The sequence below is a fragment of the Eutrigla gurnardus genome, assembly GCF_963514095.1.
Source record: "Eutrigla gurnardus genome assembly, chromosome: 11".
NCBI lineage: Eukaryota > Metazoa > Chordata > Actinopteri > Perciformes > Triglidae > Eutrigla > Eutrigla gurnardus.
In genome coordinates, this window is record NC_139925.1 from 11,011,766 (window position 1) to 11,029,473 (window position 17,708).

The window sequence follows — 17,708 nt, forward strand, 5'->3', positions numbered from 1 at the left end:
GTGTATGCTGCTCTTCACTGTAGAGGGAGGCACAAAAGCCCAAAGGCGTCCGGGTACAGTGAGATGTAGAGAGGCGAAAAATGAAGATGCTGGTGCGTTGTTCCCCGGTTACTGAATTCCTCGTATTGCATATTCTGAGGTCGTTTTTAAACGATGATGATGCCTCAGGCTCTGAATGTCCCATTGGCTGTTTGCTTAACTTATGTAAACCACCCTCCGTTTTTTTTTTTTTTTTTTTTATAAAGTCTTATCATATATGCAATTGCCCATTGCTCAATCTTTCAAATCAGCCCTTTTAATGTCTGTTTAATCTGATGAAACAAGGCAAGATGTTGTAAACACAGGTCAGCCAATCGGCCACCGTGATGTCATTACAGTAATGACTCAGTCTCACATGTGGCCATCAAAAAAAGAAATTGATTTCATATGACTGGGCCCAACCCCACTCTCTTTTCCAAACCAGCACACAGAGCAAAGGACAGTTTTAATGTTTTGCAAGATTCAGTTAACAATTTCAAAACTGCTGTTGTCTGACGTGATTGTGAATGTTGGCCCAAAATATCCCAACTTTTTTTGGGAGATACATTTTCCCACTGTAGAATGCATTTTAAAAAGTGTCAGTTTCTTTTAGTCAGAAACGTCTTAGTGAAAATGACAAGTGAAAGTCTGTAAAACTTTGCAGCAAAGTTGTGATTATTATTAAATTGCACATACTTGCTTTTCTCAAGCAGAAATGTATTGGTATTGTGTTTTTTTCCCCAAAATCTTTGCACATTTTTGGTAAAGTTAGCCTCAACAGAAGTGGAAATGACTAAAATATGAGAGTAATGAGTACGCTGATATACACCCCAGCACCATGACTGTGTTTTGGGGTAAAAAAGGTTCATATTAGTCTATTTGCTAACCCTGCATTGTCATCCCATTACTAAACTGAATAGATAAAAGAACATCCTATTCGAAAAGCCAAGGCCACAATGTCGTAATGTATAATGTGACATAAACTCTGGTAACCTCTCAGGGGGGATGGACGTAGTCCACCCATACTGTACACTTATTGACCTTTAGTAAACTGGAAAGAATGGCGAATCTCCTGAAATTATGGTTATGAAGAAGTTGTAATGGCGCCATCTGCTGTTCAAATACAGCTACTGCCGGGCAAATGTAGAGAAGCAGTGTGACAGTCGGTGGACACAATAATATGAACATCTAACACAATATCACTGAATCCAATGTGATAATCAGTCAAATAATCATAAATAAATGATCATAAATCATAAGGCCTCCCTGCATAAAGGATTAATAAATTCAAAATTTATTTAGGTGTTTTCTATTTTTTACTTCTCTTCCATGATAGCTTTTTTTCAAGTGACAATAGTTATATATAATCCCGATAATGTAAATTCACGAGAATAAACGTATTGGGAGTGTTTTAATCATGATCCACGATAATATCTTATATCATCACACCCCTAAAATTAAATGTATGCATTTTGGACTATGATAGAGATCTGATCAACCAAAACACCCGAGTGCGTGAACAACGAGAGTAAGATAATCATTATCACTTAATATACAGTATGTCATTATTTAATGCCCATTCACTTTCTACAGCAACCCTAGTTGTTGAAGGGTTTTTGATGACCAAAAAACTTCTGCTACCTCTCAAAAAGTAGCACCAGTTCACAGTGAGGAGTATGTGGAAACATATCCACAGGCACAGCCAGAGTTGGAGAGAAAGCATCTCCTGTGAGTTTCTTCTGCGGGTCAGGAGGACAACAAAGCTCCCTGAAGTTCCTCATAGCTTCCCCATCCGGTTTACAGGAAATATAGACCAGCCTGCGGACAGCAGGTTGGTTTCGCAAAGCTCGGACAACTCTGTGGTGCAGGCCAGCTCGAGCAGGGTTTACCACAGCTGCCACAAGGCACCCACCTGCAGAGCTCAACTGAGACATGAGGCCAGGGAGCACCACCTCCGCCTTCCCAGGTATAAACTCGCAATTCAGTACATTATTCAGAGCTGCGTTGTGTCTAGCATCTTCCACTGCCTGTTCTATGAGCTCTATGCCAACAATTCTGTCCACTCTGGGAGATATAGTAACGCCGATGGCACCTGTCCCACAGCACACATCTAGGAGAGTACCACCGACTTTTCTTCTTCCTGCACCATCCTCTGGGTTTGGGATGCTCAGGTGTCTCACTGTGCTATACAGCACCTCAGCAGCGGCCTGGTTCACCTGGAAGAAAGCATCCGCAGAGATGCGGAATTTGAAGCCCAGCAGCTGTGAATGACAAAATAATAAAAATTAAAAAACAAACAACCATACATGGATTTTGTGCTGCCCACTCTCCTCTATTATCATCACAGATTCAGGAAAATTACATGTAGATGCCATGTTGAAAAGGCTGTCTACCGTATGGCTGTGCAATAGTTGTGAAATAGTATGAGTTGAGTAACTTGTATCTTGATTTGAGCTTGGAGACTAATAATCTGTGCCAGAAAGCCTGCACTACAAATGGCAGTATGGGAAGTGATTCATACTGGCCCAACCTTTACCTACTGCGCACATTAGTTTAACAATAATTATATAATCCAGTTATACTAGTTGATTCTGAAAATGGGTCAACCTCTGCAAAATTACTACTTTTACTTTTAGTATGTTAAGGGATTTGTACTGAGACAAAAAAAGTACCAGCCATCACTATCAAAACAAGTACTATAACATTGTCTTCTGTAGTTGGACACAAGATTAGAAATTCTCTGTACTTTTGCCCTGACGGTGTATATTACCTCCTCATATATGTGTGGTTGACCATGCAGGAGTTGGTACGGTGATTCCTCATGAGTGCAGCGAGTCATGGCGCTCTCCTGGAAAAACAGTGAGTCCAGCTGACAGACTGACCCAGGCCCCTGTGTGAAATATTCCACCAGGTCAGTCTTATGGACTGCCACCTCTTCTGGGGTGAGCGTCTGTGGATGGAAGTACACTATAGCCATGGTGCGGCCCTCTGCGTTGGTCCTTACTGTGACCTCTCTCCAGTGACCCCCAGTGTGGAACAGCAGGCAGGGCTCCAGTGAAACGAGGCGGATGAAGTCCTGATAACATCTGGCTACCAGCTTGTGCTTCTCCGGCATGTTGCGAAGGTGGTCTCCGTTGACGCAGACAATGTTCCCCTTCCTGCCTGTGCCCACGTAAAATCCAACCGTCTTTGGATTTCCGTCCACTCCTCTGTTAACGGAAAACGTAGACTTGTTTCTGTAGCCATCGATAACAGGCGATGGCAGAACGGACAAGACAGGGAAGTTGAGATTACTTTTGACAGGCGATGACTGGAAGTCACCTGAAAGATGCCCAGCGAGTTGAGATAGTATCCTTTCCTGATGCTTTTGCTTGAGCTCAAGTTGCTCATCATAACTCAGCCTCCACAGGGGGGTGACCACGTCAGCCAGCCTTTCCTCCCATGACAGATGACCAGTCAAGTGACTTTTTCTCCCCTGTTTCTTTGATGGTGGTTTCCTCTGGCCAGCTACAATATTGTCATTAGTTGAAAACAACTCACATGTTTGCCTCAAAGTATACAGAATCCTACGTTTGACAAACATAACTGACCTGCTTCGTGTAACCAAAGCCATTTTGACTTTCAAAGAAGTAGCTGTTACGGCCGAGGGTGTCACAAAGACAGTCAGTGCAGCTAGATATACAAAATTAACACCAATTACTCCAAGTATAACAGTCTAAGAACGTGTTTTTTTCCCGGTTGTATGAAGCGCATGCTAGCGGTTCCTTTCGATTCAACTGCGATGACGTGTTATTTACGAGCCAGGTGGCTTCTCGACGTCATCTCCGTGCGTCCAGGGGCAAGTAAACATTTCCGCTGTGAAGCGATGGACTCAAACAAGGACGAAGCGGAGCGGTGCATTAAAATAGCCCTAATCGCGGTCAACAACAACCAGCCGGACAAAGCCAGGAAGTTTCTAGAGAAAGCACAGCGACTATTTCCGACAGATCAGGCGGAAGGTACGTCGAATAAAGTCTGTCTCGGCGGTGGTTTTATGTTGGTTGGTGGGCCATCGCCGTGAAACCAAATCAGCTAACGTTAGCATAAACGTCTTAACGTTACACCAGCGGCACCTAACTGACACTGGTAGTTGTAGTTTTCAGCCCCCCACCCGCGATTTCTGCAACATGGTTGGTTACTCAATGTCTTTAATTTTATATTCACTTATTCCCAGTACGCATGCAACGCTAACTTTATATCCTCGACGTGTATCTTATCAGCTAACGCTACGGTGCTAATCGTTAGCTCACTGTGCTAAAGAATTATCTCATAACGAAGAAGACTCGGAATTTGGGGCGGCTGTCGCTCAGGGGTAGAGCGAATCCTTGCTCCTACAGTCTACATGCCGAAGTATCCTTGGGCAAAATACTGAACCCCAATTGCCCCCGATGCTGCGCCATCGGCGTGTGAATGTGTATGAATGAGTTAGATGCAGGCGGCTCCTCTGCCCATGGATGTTTGTGTGAACGGGCAAAAGTGACTGAGTGTGCACCTTGAGTAGCTAGTTAGCTAGAAATGCGCTATATAAATGCAGGTGCATTCCATTTACTCAGGAGTCATCCATGATTAATAGAGCTCCACTCTCTTTACAGACTTATTGGAGTCGTTAACGCGGAATGGAAAGCCCCCGGATCAGAACGGCAGTCCTGTGAACGGAGACGGACCCACTATGAGGCAGCGCAGCCACGGAGAGGACCCAAATATGGCCGCACAGGGGGGCACAGAATCGGCCAAACCGTACACCGCAGATCAGCTGGAAGCTGTCAGAAAGTCAGTGCACTTTCTGTTCTCTTGTTTTAGTAGTAATGTTACTACCCAGTACTACAAACGAAATAATGGAGCTGACGAAATTAAGAAACCACTATGTTTTTTTTACACAGATAGCAATAATTAATGTGACATTTTGGGCATATATTAAAGCATATTTAGTCATTTTAGGTGTATGTTGTTGTGGTCTCTGAACAAATATATTATACTACTATATACAGAAATTTCTGACAGTGGTTACACAGCAGCTAGAGCCACTGACTGTTAATGCAGTCAAGTGAATACGTTTTAGTTCTGTCCTTTGGATAATTAAATAGAAATATCATTTGTATTGAAATTATATGGAAATCATAATCTGATGTGATATTTCAGACAAGTTAACTTAAAGTGAATTATTTTTATTGAAGAGCTTCAAACAAGCTTTTTTAGTACCATCAGTGATATGCGAGAACTTCCTTATGGCATCAAGTGCACAAATTGAAGTTAGAATATAGCGTTTTTCTTTGCTTTTTTTCTGTGCTGTCCGCCCATTCATTGTCAGACTGCAGTTGTCTTACAGAGCAATCAGCATTCTCAGAAATACTGTAAAAATGCACACCTTTAATGTAGTAATCTCGCTAACTGTTTGAAGTGGGTGTTTTTGTTGTTGTTTTGCAGGATTAAGAGCTGTAAAGATTATTACCAAATTCTGGGGGTTGAAAAAACTGCCTCGGATGAGGATCTTAAAAAGGCTTACAGGAAGCTGGCTCTGAAATTTCACCCAGATAAAAATCACGCACCTGGAGCCACAGAGGCATTTAAAGGTAAATCAAAAGTTATGTACAGTGCTGTTCTATAGAGCATATTATTGTAAGTTTACTAAGTGCAACTTTTGTGGGGGGTGGTTTGTGTGTCTTTCAGCTATTGGTAATGCCTATGCCGTGCTGAGTAATGTAGAGAAACGAAGGCAGTACGACCAGTATGGAGAGGAGAGATCACACCCAAGCAGGCACAGACACCATCGTGATTTTGAAGCGGACATCTCACCTGAGGACCTCTTCAACATGTTCTTTGGCGGAGGCTTCCCATCAAGTAAGCAGAGGCTCGAGAATATAGGCTCAATCAAGATGTTGTTGTACTTTGGTGCAAAGCTATGCAAGGCCAAGAGTATTTTGGTCTTCATGATGGAGTAACATGTTTACACAGCTTGGCAATGCCTTTGAGAGTAAGCCAGGCTTCTTAACTGTGTGGTTTTGTGTGTTGTATGCTGCTTGCTCTATTCATCCCTAATCAGCAATCAGTCAATGAGATAGACCGCCCCCAGCCCCTGATGTAGCTTTGCGAACGGTTCGCGAACGTTCTAGACCAGCAAAATGTTGGCGCCTCTCTGGAACCAGATTTCCTGACCGAGAGCCGGTTCTTTGTCTGTGGAAACGGGAAGAACTGGTTCGCGATTAGGAACCGGCCCTCATAATGCCTTGGTGGAAAAGGGGCAAGACAGATCCCAGTGCAAAGCCAGGCTAAACACAACCTTATAATGTAATTAGCCTATCATTAATATGTTACTATATGAGCAAACTTTTTTTTTTACCACAATCACATTTGCATGAATCTGGTTAGCTAGTAGTTGTTATAAATATAATATAAATCCTCTATAATGACTACACCATTGCACTGCAGTGTAATCCAATGTCCACATTGTTTGCTGTGAACAGGCTAAAACCAAAGGCAATGTCCTGAAAGTAGATTATTCTAACCAGATAACATTTTGCATGCTTCAGCAATGTTGTTCAAATGGAACTGTGCTTAAAAAAGAGTTGCACCACATCATCTTCATTTGAATCTCTATTTCCTCGTTATTTCCAGGTAATGTACACGTTTTCAGAAATGGAAGAATGCATTTTGCACACCATAATAGGCAAGAAAGACGAGAACAGCAGAGAGATGTAAGTCCTGTCTATAATATTTGAATTGCACTTGAAATTGATACCAGCTGAAATACCGTATGGCCTGCAAGGAAACGGTATTCAAATGTTGTTGTTTTTTCTTTCTGGACAGGGAGGTCTGGCTCTGTTTGTCCAGCTGATGCCCATCTTAATCCTCATCATTGTTTCTGCGCTTAGCCAGATGATGGTCACCCAGCCTCCCTACAGCCTTAGCTTCCGCCCGTAAGTATTTCACCACTCGGAGAGCTTTCTGTGTGTAATGTCTAATCTGTCTCACACTCAGTTACGTCTTCTCCATACAGGTCAGCTGGACATATCCACAAAAGGCATACATCGAACCTGAAGGTGCTTTTCTATGTGGGAGACCGTTTCAATGAAGAATATTCTGGGAATAACCTGAAGAATGTCGAGAGAAGTGTAGAAGAAGACTATATCTCCAACCTCAGAAACAACTGTTGGAAGGAGAAGCAGCAGAGTAAGTTTGCAGTAGGGCTGCACCCAACAATTATTGATTAACTCGCCAGTTTGTTTCTCAATTATTCAGTTGATGTTAAGTTAGCTACGGTAGTTTAACTTTACAGTCCTGCATCTGTACAGTATGCCACCTCGATTGTAAGTTTAATGTTCTTAGTTCATTGGTGACATAACAACACTTTTTTGAGTTTACCACGATAGCTTGCAGAGAGAGGATTCATTTACATGATGTCATTTTAATAGTAGTTGATTTAGGCCACGTACACCCTGATCTTTTTTTTTTTTTTTTTTCTGAAACGCTTGTGTGCAAATAGATTGTTTTCTTAAATGTATGTGGATGCAGCCTGAGGCCTACCATGCTGACACTCTCCTTGTACTTTCAGAGGAAGGCTTACTGTATCGTGCTCGTTACTTTGGGGATTCTGAGTTGTTCCAAAGGGCACAGAGAATGGGGACTCCCAGTTGCTCCAGACTATCTGAGATTCAGGTTATATTGGATGGCTAGAAACCACTTGTGCTCAAACGGGTAAGTTGTCACAACCATGTCGGTGACATCACAGTATAATTTCAACTGTATTTATTTATTTGACAGGGCATGTATCAATCTTTATAGCGGATGCTGGTTTCCAACAACTTATGAAACTAAGAATATAGTACATGAACGTGCAAAAACTTCAGTGTTTTGTTTATTTTATCCCACTGTTTACAGATACACACTCTTCATTACAATTTTCCAAAACCACCAAATATTTTTAGATAGATTTCTAACTTTCCAGGCAGCTGTTGCCTTTCAATTCAATAAGCTACTTGTACTTGCCTCCAATATGCAATCTATTAGACCGAGCATTTAGTCGTCTTTTTTTTTTAACCTATTGACACGCGGTAATGCAGTTGCAAGCAGGGACTGACACTTGATATTTAAGAGTCAGGCTATATTATCGGCTTTTCCTATGAGTAGTTTACTGCACCAACAAGAAGTTTCTGCTCACAAAGCATTATCATGTGAAGGTAGAACTTTGACCAATAAAAAGCGCCATCAATAAAGTCAACTAATGGGTCACTGTGATGGATCAGCTATCTTGAGCAAGGGTAAAGTCTCTGCAAGTTGGTTTTAATAATGAAATGAACAAAAATCTGTGACTGCCTGGAAAGTAGGGAATTCTTTTTTTTTTTACATATTTTATGATTTGAAGAAATTGTGCAGTAATGTGAAGTTTGCAGTAGTAGTGCATTTCCTTAAATGTGCAAAAGTGTCAGTGTGTTCAATTTTTTTCTTGTAGCTCTTCCAACGATACTCAGCATTGCACAAGTGATAGTGATAATGAATGATCTGTGTAGAAGTTGCTTGGGTTTTTTTTGGCCGTAGAGTGACAGCTGCAACGCTATCATTGATTCTTTTGTCTTTTTCCGCAGGTTCATCGGTACGTGAATCTAATAGAAGAAATCGGTCAGAGCCCACTCAAATTGGAGTATATTTCTACAGCAAACCAAGAGAATCAAAAATGCCTTACGTGTAGTGGGCAGAAGACCTCATCAGGGAACCTCTCTGCAGCTCGGTGTAGATTGACTTCCTGTAGAACTGTGAGAAGCTTTGAGTTGACTGCTGACATTTTCTTACTCTAGTGTCTTCAGGATGGTGAGAGTCCACTGGGCGTCACGGTGGAAAATAAGAGCATAGTTGTCTATTTGAATGGTGAACGAAACTGCTATCATTAGCTTTCTCTGTTCCAGTCTTTTTGTTTTTCCTTAATCATTTTTGAGAAACGTCATGGCCTTCTCATAGACTGATGTCTGAGCCACTCGCAAGGAAAGTGTGTAATTTTTATAGTTCTTAACCAATGTAAATATTCATTTTACTTTTAACAGTGCAGATTTATTGGAGTTAATATCATTTACTATAATGTTATTTTGTGGATTTGCTTGTAGCCTGTTGGATCATAAGTATTGAAAATCGTTGCACAAAGAGAAGTAAACCATATTTATTAAATTAACATACTAAAATTGTATAAAAGTTTATTTGAATTAAATTTGTCCGATGGTTACCCGGTGCAACTTTTTCTCTTTCAAACAAGCCGAAGAGTGTACAGCCACGCTAGAAGTCAAGATGGCATCAGATGTGTTACAATTGTTTTGCGGGGACCAGTCATGTCAGAACCAGATTTAATGGCAATCCAATAATTTTCAAAACATTTCACTCAAAACTACATATTTTTAACTGACGATGGCCTTTGGTGAAAAGTTAATCACCAAAGGCCTTTAGGATTCATCATCTGGGGAGGATGAATATCTATATAATATAATAATAGCTGAGATATTAGTATGAATCTGGTGTTTCCTACACACACACACACACACTAATGTGCCTTTAATGAGAAGTCATCAGTTAGAAATGTATAGAAAATAATTTATTTCGTTATGTTCTTTTCAGTTTTAAATACAAAACACATCTTTCAGGTCATATTTGACTATCAAATACATCAGTCATTTCCCAAAAGGGTGCAACTACATTCATAGGAAAGCAACTAATCCGTGTTCAAACTTGAATCTTCACTGTTGAGTCACTTGCATCCAGGTGTAGCTGCCATGAGACATAACTTGTTCAAGGGAAAGATTGACATGGTAGTAACAGGCCAACAAAGACGGGTACGTGGTTATTCACGACCATCATGGTAGTACCGTTTCACATGGTTTACAGCGGTAAGATATTGTCTTAATAAAGACCACCCACCACCCTCCTTTCACACTACATGTGAATTCAGTTCAGTTAATCAGGGAGGGTCAGCAACACTCTTCAATCAGCAGCTCCCCTGAACAATACAGTTTCCTCTTGATAGCACGAAAGCTCGTACTGAGCTGCAGGGTGTTCTGACGCCTTGCGTGGGTCTGTGGTGACTTGCTGCCCTTGAAGAGCTTCTGAACCTTTGGCCACAGTCCACTGGACTCGAGCCTCAGTACCAGTGTCACATGGAAGGTCGGGACCAGGCTGGCATCCACTGCTATTTGGTCCACGGTGCATAGGGAGTCCTGGTCCCCCCTGTCCACACACAGGTCAATGTGCGCTCCCCTGAGGCCACAAGGCTCGCTGGCAGCCAGGTGCAGCAGCTCTTGGCTGATGTTGTGCAGTAGACAGTCGGGCAGGATGAGTTTGGAGCAGCCCAGCATGTCCGATGCGTCGTTGAGGCTTTGTGTTATTGTTGCTGAAACCTCAGTAGCCAGGGTCTCCTCCAGGGGATAACAGAAGAAGCTGCTGTCTGACTCTGACAGGGACATGTCTGCCACAGATCCTGAAACAAAATAATCCGGGTTAGAGACTTGTCTGGTAGTGCAGAACTCATCATTAGAGGCATCTGCCTCCTTTAACCATTTTGTTCTTTGTCAGTTTATGCTCTCTCCTCAATAAGTGCAACTAAACTAATAATATATATAATAAATAACATTTTGTTTACAATGTGAATGTAACAAACATTTGCAAACTTAATATTTAACACAAAAGCGACGCTCACCAGTTTCACTCCTGCTCCCCTGATGATCCGCTGTGATCCTGTGATTGACCCCCTTCAGCTCAGTGAGCCTCTGCAGCAGACTGCCCCAGGACAGCCGCTTTGGACCCCGGTCCTCCGCTGGAGACGGGGACGGAGACGGGGGGAAGCTGCCGTCGAGGGAATTATCGCAAGAGAAAGACATCTTTGCAAATAAAACTAAAAAGAAAGATACGACTATAAAAGAAAGAAAAAAAAAAGTGCAATGGATCCTCCAGCGGTGGGTTCCCCCTCCAGAGCCAGACCAGCTGGAAAACACTCTGCAACAATGGAACAAAGCGTTAAATAGCCCCGCCAGGACGCCCCGCCCCCTGTATTTCTTAACCAATGAGGTTACAGCGCACGTCTTCGGCAGCTCTCTACCCTGCCTAGTAACATTGTTGGTTCCTTTGATGAGGCAAAGGCCAGGCCCCCCGTGCCTGCAGGGCAGGCGACCGACCCCCAACCAAACTTGTATTCCCAACGTTTATGTTTTACTTAAAACATTTGACTGTCAAATGCGGAATAAAAAAGCTAAACGGACAAGAGAATCAGCGTAAAAATCCCATGAAACAAAAGGACACACACCCCTTTTTCTTTCTTTGCTTTTTTTTTTTTTTTTTACAAAAAGGTATGATGAAAGTTCTGTGGAAAGATTCATCGTTTCTGTCAATGGCAGCTCAAACTGACACGTACTGCACGTATGCCTCGAGTTTTCCCTAAATGATCGGAAACATGAGTGCTGATCATGGATTTTGCAGCTGTTTTTTCTTTTAAACCAGTTTATCCAAACTAGGAGTCACTTTATGAGTGTTCACAGGCATCCTGTTTACGATCCTGACGAAAAACCACTGCAATAAAAAAAAACATTTCTATAAGTTTCATTAAGTAGTTCGGTCTTGGAATGTAACTTTTAAACTGGTTAACAACATTTTCAGTGTCAAGCAAACGTGGTATAAAATGTTACATTAAATCAAGAGTTTTAGCTTTAAAGTAAAATGTGCCGAAACTTTATGTAACGAAAAGAAGATTTAAAATATCAAGAAAAACATGAAAATGATTAATTAATGTGATAGATGATTGGAATTTGTTTTTTTGCAGTGTTCTTGATATTATATGTACTATTTGGATTTTTTTATTCATAAAGGGGATTACCTCCTCGTCAATTAAACAAATTATACACATCTACATGTTCTTGCCAGAGGTTTGTTGTAGGCCTATTAGATTGTTTCACAAAGAATCAATAATTTTATCAAATATTGGCTTTTTTTGTGGGAGAATAATTTTCACGAAGCCAACTTCAGGATCAGCTCCTCTGACGCCTGCTTTCACGCACGTACACGCTTAACTTGGTCTTCATACCTTCCCCCACCCATTTAAAAAAAAACCTGTTGTCCTGCTCAGGATCGAAGGAACATCTATCAGTTGGTCCATGCGTTTGCAGTATGGTTTGTTTTTTTGTTTGTTTGTTTTTTGTTTCGTTTTTGCATATTTTAAATGAGCAGGTCTCTTGTGGTCTCCTGAAGCTGAATTCATTATTTGAATATCAAGTTTGGTAGACATAGGGGTATGCAAATTAATGGTGCTGGGGAATATAACACTATCTAAAATAAATAAGGCTTTCTGCTGCACAATTAAGCTCAAACCCGGAGCCATTCAACACAAATAGTGAGAATATGACATTTAGAATATTTATAATCAGGATATGTATTTATTACACGTGTATTCCTCATGGTGGAAACGCAGGACTTTGCTGGTTATCGCTCTCTATCTGATGTAACACACTGCATAAGCAGATGGTGGCGCTATTGCACCACCTGAAAAATTACAGACAATGAAGAAGCTTCAACCAGACCAGTATGTAAAACGTTTATGACTGAATGCACCTATTGTTTTGCGTGAATGTGCCTATGAACACTCGATCTTTGACAAGCATTCACCCATATGCATGTGTACCTTTTCTGTCACAACTGTGTGTGTTTTTTCTCTCCTGCTTCTTTACTGTGACCCTGCATGTGATTGGAAAATGTGTCTTTTAACTAAGCTTAAGCTTCCACACTACACTGGGTTAAAAGATTACTTGTGCCATGTCATTGGGAAAAGAGTCAAATGGATGAGGGGAAATAAAGCGTGACAGGCGTTGTGTTTTACAGTTCAAACGGGCCTCAGAGAGCTGTTAGGCGAGCCAGCCCCGGGCTACATAATTCATGTATTATAATTCTACAACCAAATGGATTCATAGGAGTGGATTTTTAAAAGAATTGCTTTATCTGAGTTGCACTCAGTCATGAATATAACCCTTTTGCTTCCTATATGTGTACGTCTCAGTAATTGGTGGAGAAAGAACCGGGGCAATTATGAGGCAGTTAAGTGGAGAAATGCAATATATTTACACCTGCTTAAGCTCAGATACAACCTTCTCCTCCAGACACCTAAATACGCTCATGTTGTTAATTAATTCAGGAGGGGAGGTTAAGGGTCCCTGGATCGTGTTTGCCATCCTGTAGCTATAGCAACAACATGCTGTTTGAGAGCAGGAAATGTTTTGTGGAAGCTATAGAGAAGTGATCTTGGTTGCCTCATGTTTTTCTCATTACCGATGACATTAAAACCAGGGGGGGGGGGGGATTCTTCACTAAATTATCATTCCATCTCAATGATAAATACTCCAGCATGGAGCATCTAATTCCTGTGTCATCTGAGCCTGGTGTTTTTCTGGACAACTCTTTAGTTCTGGGTGCAGGACTCACTGCGCCACCTGAAGTTGGAGCTGGGACAGCGTTCCATTTAGGTTTTGATTTATTGCTGGAGGAAGCAGAAACGGACCTGCACTCTCGAGGGGGGGCCAGGAGAAACTGTGATGTTTGGCAAGTTTTGCTGAGATGTACACTCTTCTTTATCAAAGCATTAACACTTTACACACCGACTTCAAATAGCAATATTTTTGTGTATTAGCTTAATGGAGAGCCAGATTCTTCAGTTTTGGATGACCTTGGATTAGAAATAAAGTCTGCAGGGTCTTTATGTTTTTGGCACATTTGGGAAAGTGGCCTATCACCCAAAAGAAGGAACGACTAAATCAAGCAATGACCTTTGTTTTATGAGCTAACCAACTGAAATAGCCCTTTGACACAAATGTAGTCTATTTTTTAAATAATGTTTCCAAAAGCCCACCAGAGCCTATTGCATGAGTACAATTTGAGAAACTCAAAGTTAAGTGACTATAGTTTATATAAAAACAATATGGATGCATGTACATCAAATAGAGTATATAGTATTTAGTATTTTTATAGTATAGTAAATTTTTGTTATTTCTCATATGAAGGTGTTTTGTCTACTTGATTTCTTTTCAGATTCACCTTTGTGTACTTGTTCAGCATTTAGGCTTTTTAAATGCATGTTGTTGGTGGCAGGACATAAGCATTGATTGCCAATGTAGCCTATTTCCCCTAGAAAATTATTAGTAGTCTCTTGTTTCCATTCTCGGACTACCGACATAAAAAAACCCAAAGCAACTGGATTATTTGTAGTTTCCGGTTTGTATTGTTCTGCCTTATTAACGATATTAATTGAATGTTATTGCCCACAGAGACTGCACTGCTAGGTGATAAGCGCGGCAGTGAAAAAGCTAATGCATACATGATGGAACACATGCCATCAGACAGAGAAAAGGATCCTGATCATTATTTATAAGGACTTTTACCGTGACTTGTCCCTGAGTGAAGCTATCTCTCATTTTAGAACCGTGTGCATTATTTAGCAGCGCTGCCAATGTTTTGCTTTTTGTGTTTGGTTTTTGAATTAAACAAGACTTGTAGGGCTGTTGTGACTGCTCTTTGAATCTCACAGTATTCTGGATGTCATCCATGTTTATCACATTTGACAGGATTGATGTTGAACTTGCATTGCAGTGTTGATTCTTTCACCTTAAAGGAATAGTTCCACATTCAAGATTTTTTTAAACAAAGAGTTAGATTGAAAGATTTTTATCATATATATATACAGTATATATATATATAGAAAAGCAAATTAGTTTTCCAAATTGTTACAAAAAAATGCTTGCAATAATAGAATTTAAGCATTCTCTAAATGTACCAAATGTGATGTCTCTGTGGCCCAAATTGAATGGCTAAGCAGCTCGTGTTAATCTATATAACTTGTACATTATATTTCCACACTTGGGAACACAAAGCAATGTTCTAATCTGCAGCGTCTATGTAGTCCATTGACTGAGACTCCATAAGTGGCCCATGGCTACCATGTATTATCTTATGTCTCGCCGTACTTGGCTCTTGTTCTTGATGACAGCCCCCATCTTTTGTCACTGAACATCATCTGATCTTTACATTTCTTGCCACCACAATTAGATTCCCTGCCTTTGCTTCACAAAGCATCAGACCAGGGGGGGGACCATCACATGACTGACAGGCACGTATTCTCCAGCTTTTATAAAGGGGATTACCTGAAACCCCCTATGGCTCTGTGACTCTAGGATTACTTAGCCCTTTTCTCTTTAACTTGCTCCAGTAGATGCGTTGCACGTTGTTGGCCTGCCATGTTCCTCTCTCTCTGGATCTCTGCTCTGGGACTGTCACATCACATCTGTCTGTTGTGCTCGGGCCTGCACCTGATTCCCAGGGCAGCTGCCTTAAAGGATGCGTAATCGTAAGGCCATTTTGCTTATTTGACTCACTGCTCTTAGTTTGATTAATGTCATCAAGAATGAAGCGGGCTGATAGCAGTTATAGAGCACTAATGCATCAGCATGAATATCACTATATTAGTTTACAGCAGAGTACAAACTGAGGACAGTCCGGCTCAAACAAACTGCATTATGCAGATTTGTTTGCACATATGAATACTTTTTTTTTAACCAATCTGTGTATAGCTGTGATAAAATGAGCATCACACTTGCAGTATCTTTCACGTACATGGATTAAGATATGCTTTGTTGCTTTCACACACTGATTTAAAAGAAAAAATGTCATCACATCCTAATTTCTGCACTGTGTTCAATTTGAACAACTTCCCCTCTCTTTATCTCTGCTCGTAAACTGGATCGCGTTCAGCTGAGAGATGAAATGACGCCCTATCTCGTCCCTGTTCTTATTAAGAGGGCCTCCAAGACACTATCTACTGGATAAAATAAAGATGGCATCAGTTAATCCAGCGTTTCAATTACAAGCTGTGATTTAGTGTGTGTCTCCGGGGACTCACTGAGACTGCAGCACGGCCGAGACACTCAAAGACCATATAGCGGGGCACAAAGCAAATGCTCCACTTCCAGGTAATGTATAAGAAAGCAGTCAAGTACGTTCCTCTTCTATAGTAGGAGTTATAGTGAACGATTTCCAAGTTATTCTGTTTTTGTGCAGGGGTGGACATACTGTAACACAATGTAGTCTAATGCAATTAACAGTTTGGTATATTCCAGACGGTTCACAGCAACAGCACTGCACCAACACAACAGAACTGCCTATTATTTTGTGTTTCATTGTGTGTTGATGCAGCTAAATGCTAATATAGACCTTTTTCAGTATGTGACAGCAGGAACAGCACACACTTATACCAGGTTGCATTGCATTTAGGTGCTCTACTTCCAGGGCCCTGTTACACCGCCTCCCTGTCTCGGCTTACTGGGACACTTAAATGGAACACGGCCATCGTTAATGTCATTAGTTGCACCTGTGATCTTCCTGCCACACGACAAAATCTAAAATGCCTGCTGGGGAAAGGATTATTTGAGAGGCCATTCATAAAAACAAGGATTTTAAAGTGGTCTGACGTCATCGAAAGAGTCAGGGGCTGTAAATGTTACACATCAAACATGAAGCTGATTGTCTAAAACTTGCTAATAAGATGCAGTGGAGTAGCACATGTGAAGTACAAGTGGGCACTTTGCACTTTATTTACGCAGTAAAAATCATTTTATGTTGCAAAAATAACATGAGATTATTTCTAAATCCCATTTGCACCTCTGGTAGATGTCAAGAATATAACCCGTCACTATTGAATTTCACCTTGAGTATATAAATAAATGAACAAATATGTGTTATACTCACAGACAACTTCATCATAAAACTTAAAAGCAAGTATTCCAAGTTGAGGCTGCTTATTTTGATTAACATGAGATCTAAATCCAAACAGGCGTGTCAACATTACGCTTGATATGGTTGATAGTAAAGCCTTATTTCATAATAAATGTTGATACATGGGACAACGCAGCAGAGGAAAACAACATATTGAAATATATTTAAAAATCTAGACAACCACCACCATGTACCACCACATTTTCTTTTTTCTCTTTTTTTTCTTTTCCTTTCTTTTATTTCTTTTCTGTTCTGGTCTTTTGTTCTATCTTGTGTTTGGTGTTTTTTGTCCTTTTGAAATCTGAAAATGTCATTAAAAATATGAATTAAAAAAAACAATAACAAAAAAACAGACAAGAGACAAGATCTGAAATGGTTAGACAAATAATCATTTAGTCGAATCTTCAAGAAAACAAACCCAACATATTTTCAATTGTGAGGATTTTCTGCTTTTCTTTGTCTCATATGATAATCAATTAAATCGTTTTAGGTGCTTTATTGGGTATTTTTTTCCTGACAGGTCAAAGACAGAATGATTAATCAACCTCATTGACGAAATGGAAATAGTCCCCTAATTAAGCCTGCCCCACATACCAGACAGCCTGTCCCACCTGAGCAAGGCATGAGTGCAGGGCGTCACGTGACATTTGAAGACACCGCATGTAAACACCGACTCTCCCACATTAAGATGCAAATGAGTTTATTCACATAAACACACCCCATCACACAGCTCTAAGACTTAGCCTGAATACTATCATCGCTCTCTCTCTCTCTCTCTCTCTCTCTCTCTCTCTCTCTCTCTCTCTCTCTCTCTCTCTCTCTCTCTCTCTCTCTATCACTCCCCCCTCTCTCTCTCTCTCTCTCTCCCAGCAGCAGAA

The 17,708-nt window shown here is 40.9% G+C and overlaps 3 protein-coding genes across 4 annotated transcripts; 1 reads left to right on the plus strand and 2 right to left on the minus strand.

Moving 5' to 3' along the window:
- Positions 1–13: 13 nt before the first annotated feature.
- trmt2b (tRNA methyltransferase 2 homolog B) lies at positions 14–3,775 on the minus strand. 2 transcript variants are annotated; one of them, XM_084020712.1, is made up of 3 exons: positions 3,313–3,419; positions 2,789–3,227; positions 14–2,279 (listed from the first exon to the last, which is right to left on the minus strand). In XM_084020712.1, the coding sequence occupies exons 2-3, from the start codon at positions 3,131–3,133 to the stop codon at positions 1,656–1,658; spliced, it is 969 nt and encodes a 322-aa protein (XP_083876838.1). In that variant the 5' UTR covers positions 3,134–3,227; positions 3,313–3,419; the 3' UTR covers positions 14–1,655. The 2 variants fall into 2 exon arrangements, with proteins under 2 accessions (XP_083876838.1, XP_083876837.1); XM_084020711.1 differs by having other exon boundaries at positions 2,789–3,775.
- Positions 3,776–3,845: 70 nt separating this feature from the next.
- On the plus strand, positions 3,846–9,263 carry dnajb12a (DnaJ heat shock protein family (Hsp40) member B12a). The gene is made up of 9 exons (XM_084020714.1): positions 3,846–4,016; positions 4,650–4,827; positions 5,482–5,627; positions 5,725–5,895; positions 6,670–6,749; positions 6,862–6,971; positions 7,052–7,224; positions 7,607–7,749; positions 8,637–9,263. Exons 1-8 carry the CDS (start codon positions 3,884–3,886, stop codon positions 7,726–7,728), a joined length of 1,113 nt encoding a protein of 370 aa, XP_083876840.1. The 5' UTR covers positions 3,846–3,883; the 3' UTR covers positions 7,729–7,749; positions 8,637–9,263.
- A 350-nt stretch (positions 9,264–9,613) lies between these two features.
- Positions 9,614–11,006, minus strand: LOC311020598 (DNA damage-inducible transcript 4 protein-like). Its single transcript, XM_084020718.1, has 2 exons — positions 10,727–11,006; positions 9,614–10,507 (listed from the first exon to the last, which is right to left on the minus strand). The coding sequence occupies exons 1-2, from the start codon at positions 10,905–10,907 to the stop codon at positions 10,002–10,004; spliced, it is 687 nt and encodes a 228-aa protein (XP_083876844.1). The 5' UTR covers positions 10,908–11,006; the 3' UTR covers positions 9,614–10,001.
- Between the last annotated feature and the right edge of the window lie 6,702 nt (positions 11,007–17,708).

Excerpts from the sequence above, each read along its gene's own strand:
- trmt2b (XM_084020711.1), bottom strand. The coding sequence starts at position 3,631 with ATGGCTTTGGTTACACGAAGCAGGTCAGTTATGTTTGTCAAACGTAGG. Across the intron at positions 2,280-2,788 it reads AACCACACATATATGAGGAG|CTGCTGGGCTTCAAATTCCG; the intron begins GTAATATACACC and ends TGTCATTCACAG.
- dnajb12a (XM_084020714.1), top strand. The coding sequence starts at position 3,884 with ATGGACTCAAACAAGGACGAAGCGGAGCGGTGCATTAAAATAGCCCTA. Across the intron at positions 4,828-5,481 it reads CAGCTGGAAGCTGTCAGAAA|GATTAAGAGCTGTAAAGATT; the intron begins GTCAGTGCACTT and ends GTTGTTTTGCAG. Across the intron at positions 7,225-7,606 it reads TTGGAAGGAGAAGCAGCAGA|AGGAAGGCTTACTGTATCGT; the intron begins GTAAGTTTGCAG and ends TTGTACTTTCAG.
- LOC311020598 (XM_084020718.1), bottom strand. The coding sequence starts at position 10,907 with ATGTCTTTCTCTTGCGATAATTCCCTCGACGGCAGCTTCCCCCCGTCT. Across the intron at positions 10,508-10,726 it reads GGGGAGCAGGAGTGAAACTG|GATCTGTGGCAGACATGTCC; the intron begins GTGAGCGTCGCT and ends ATTTTGTTTCAG.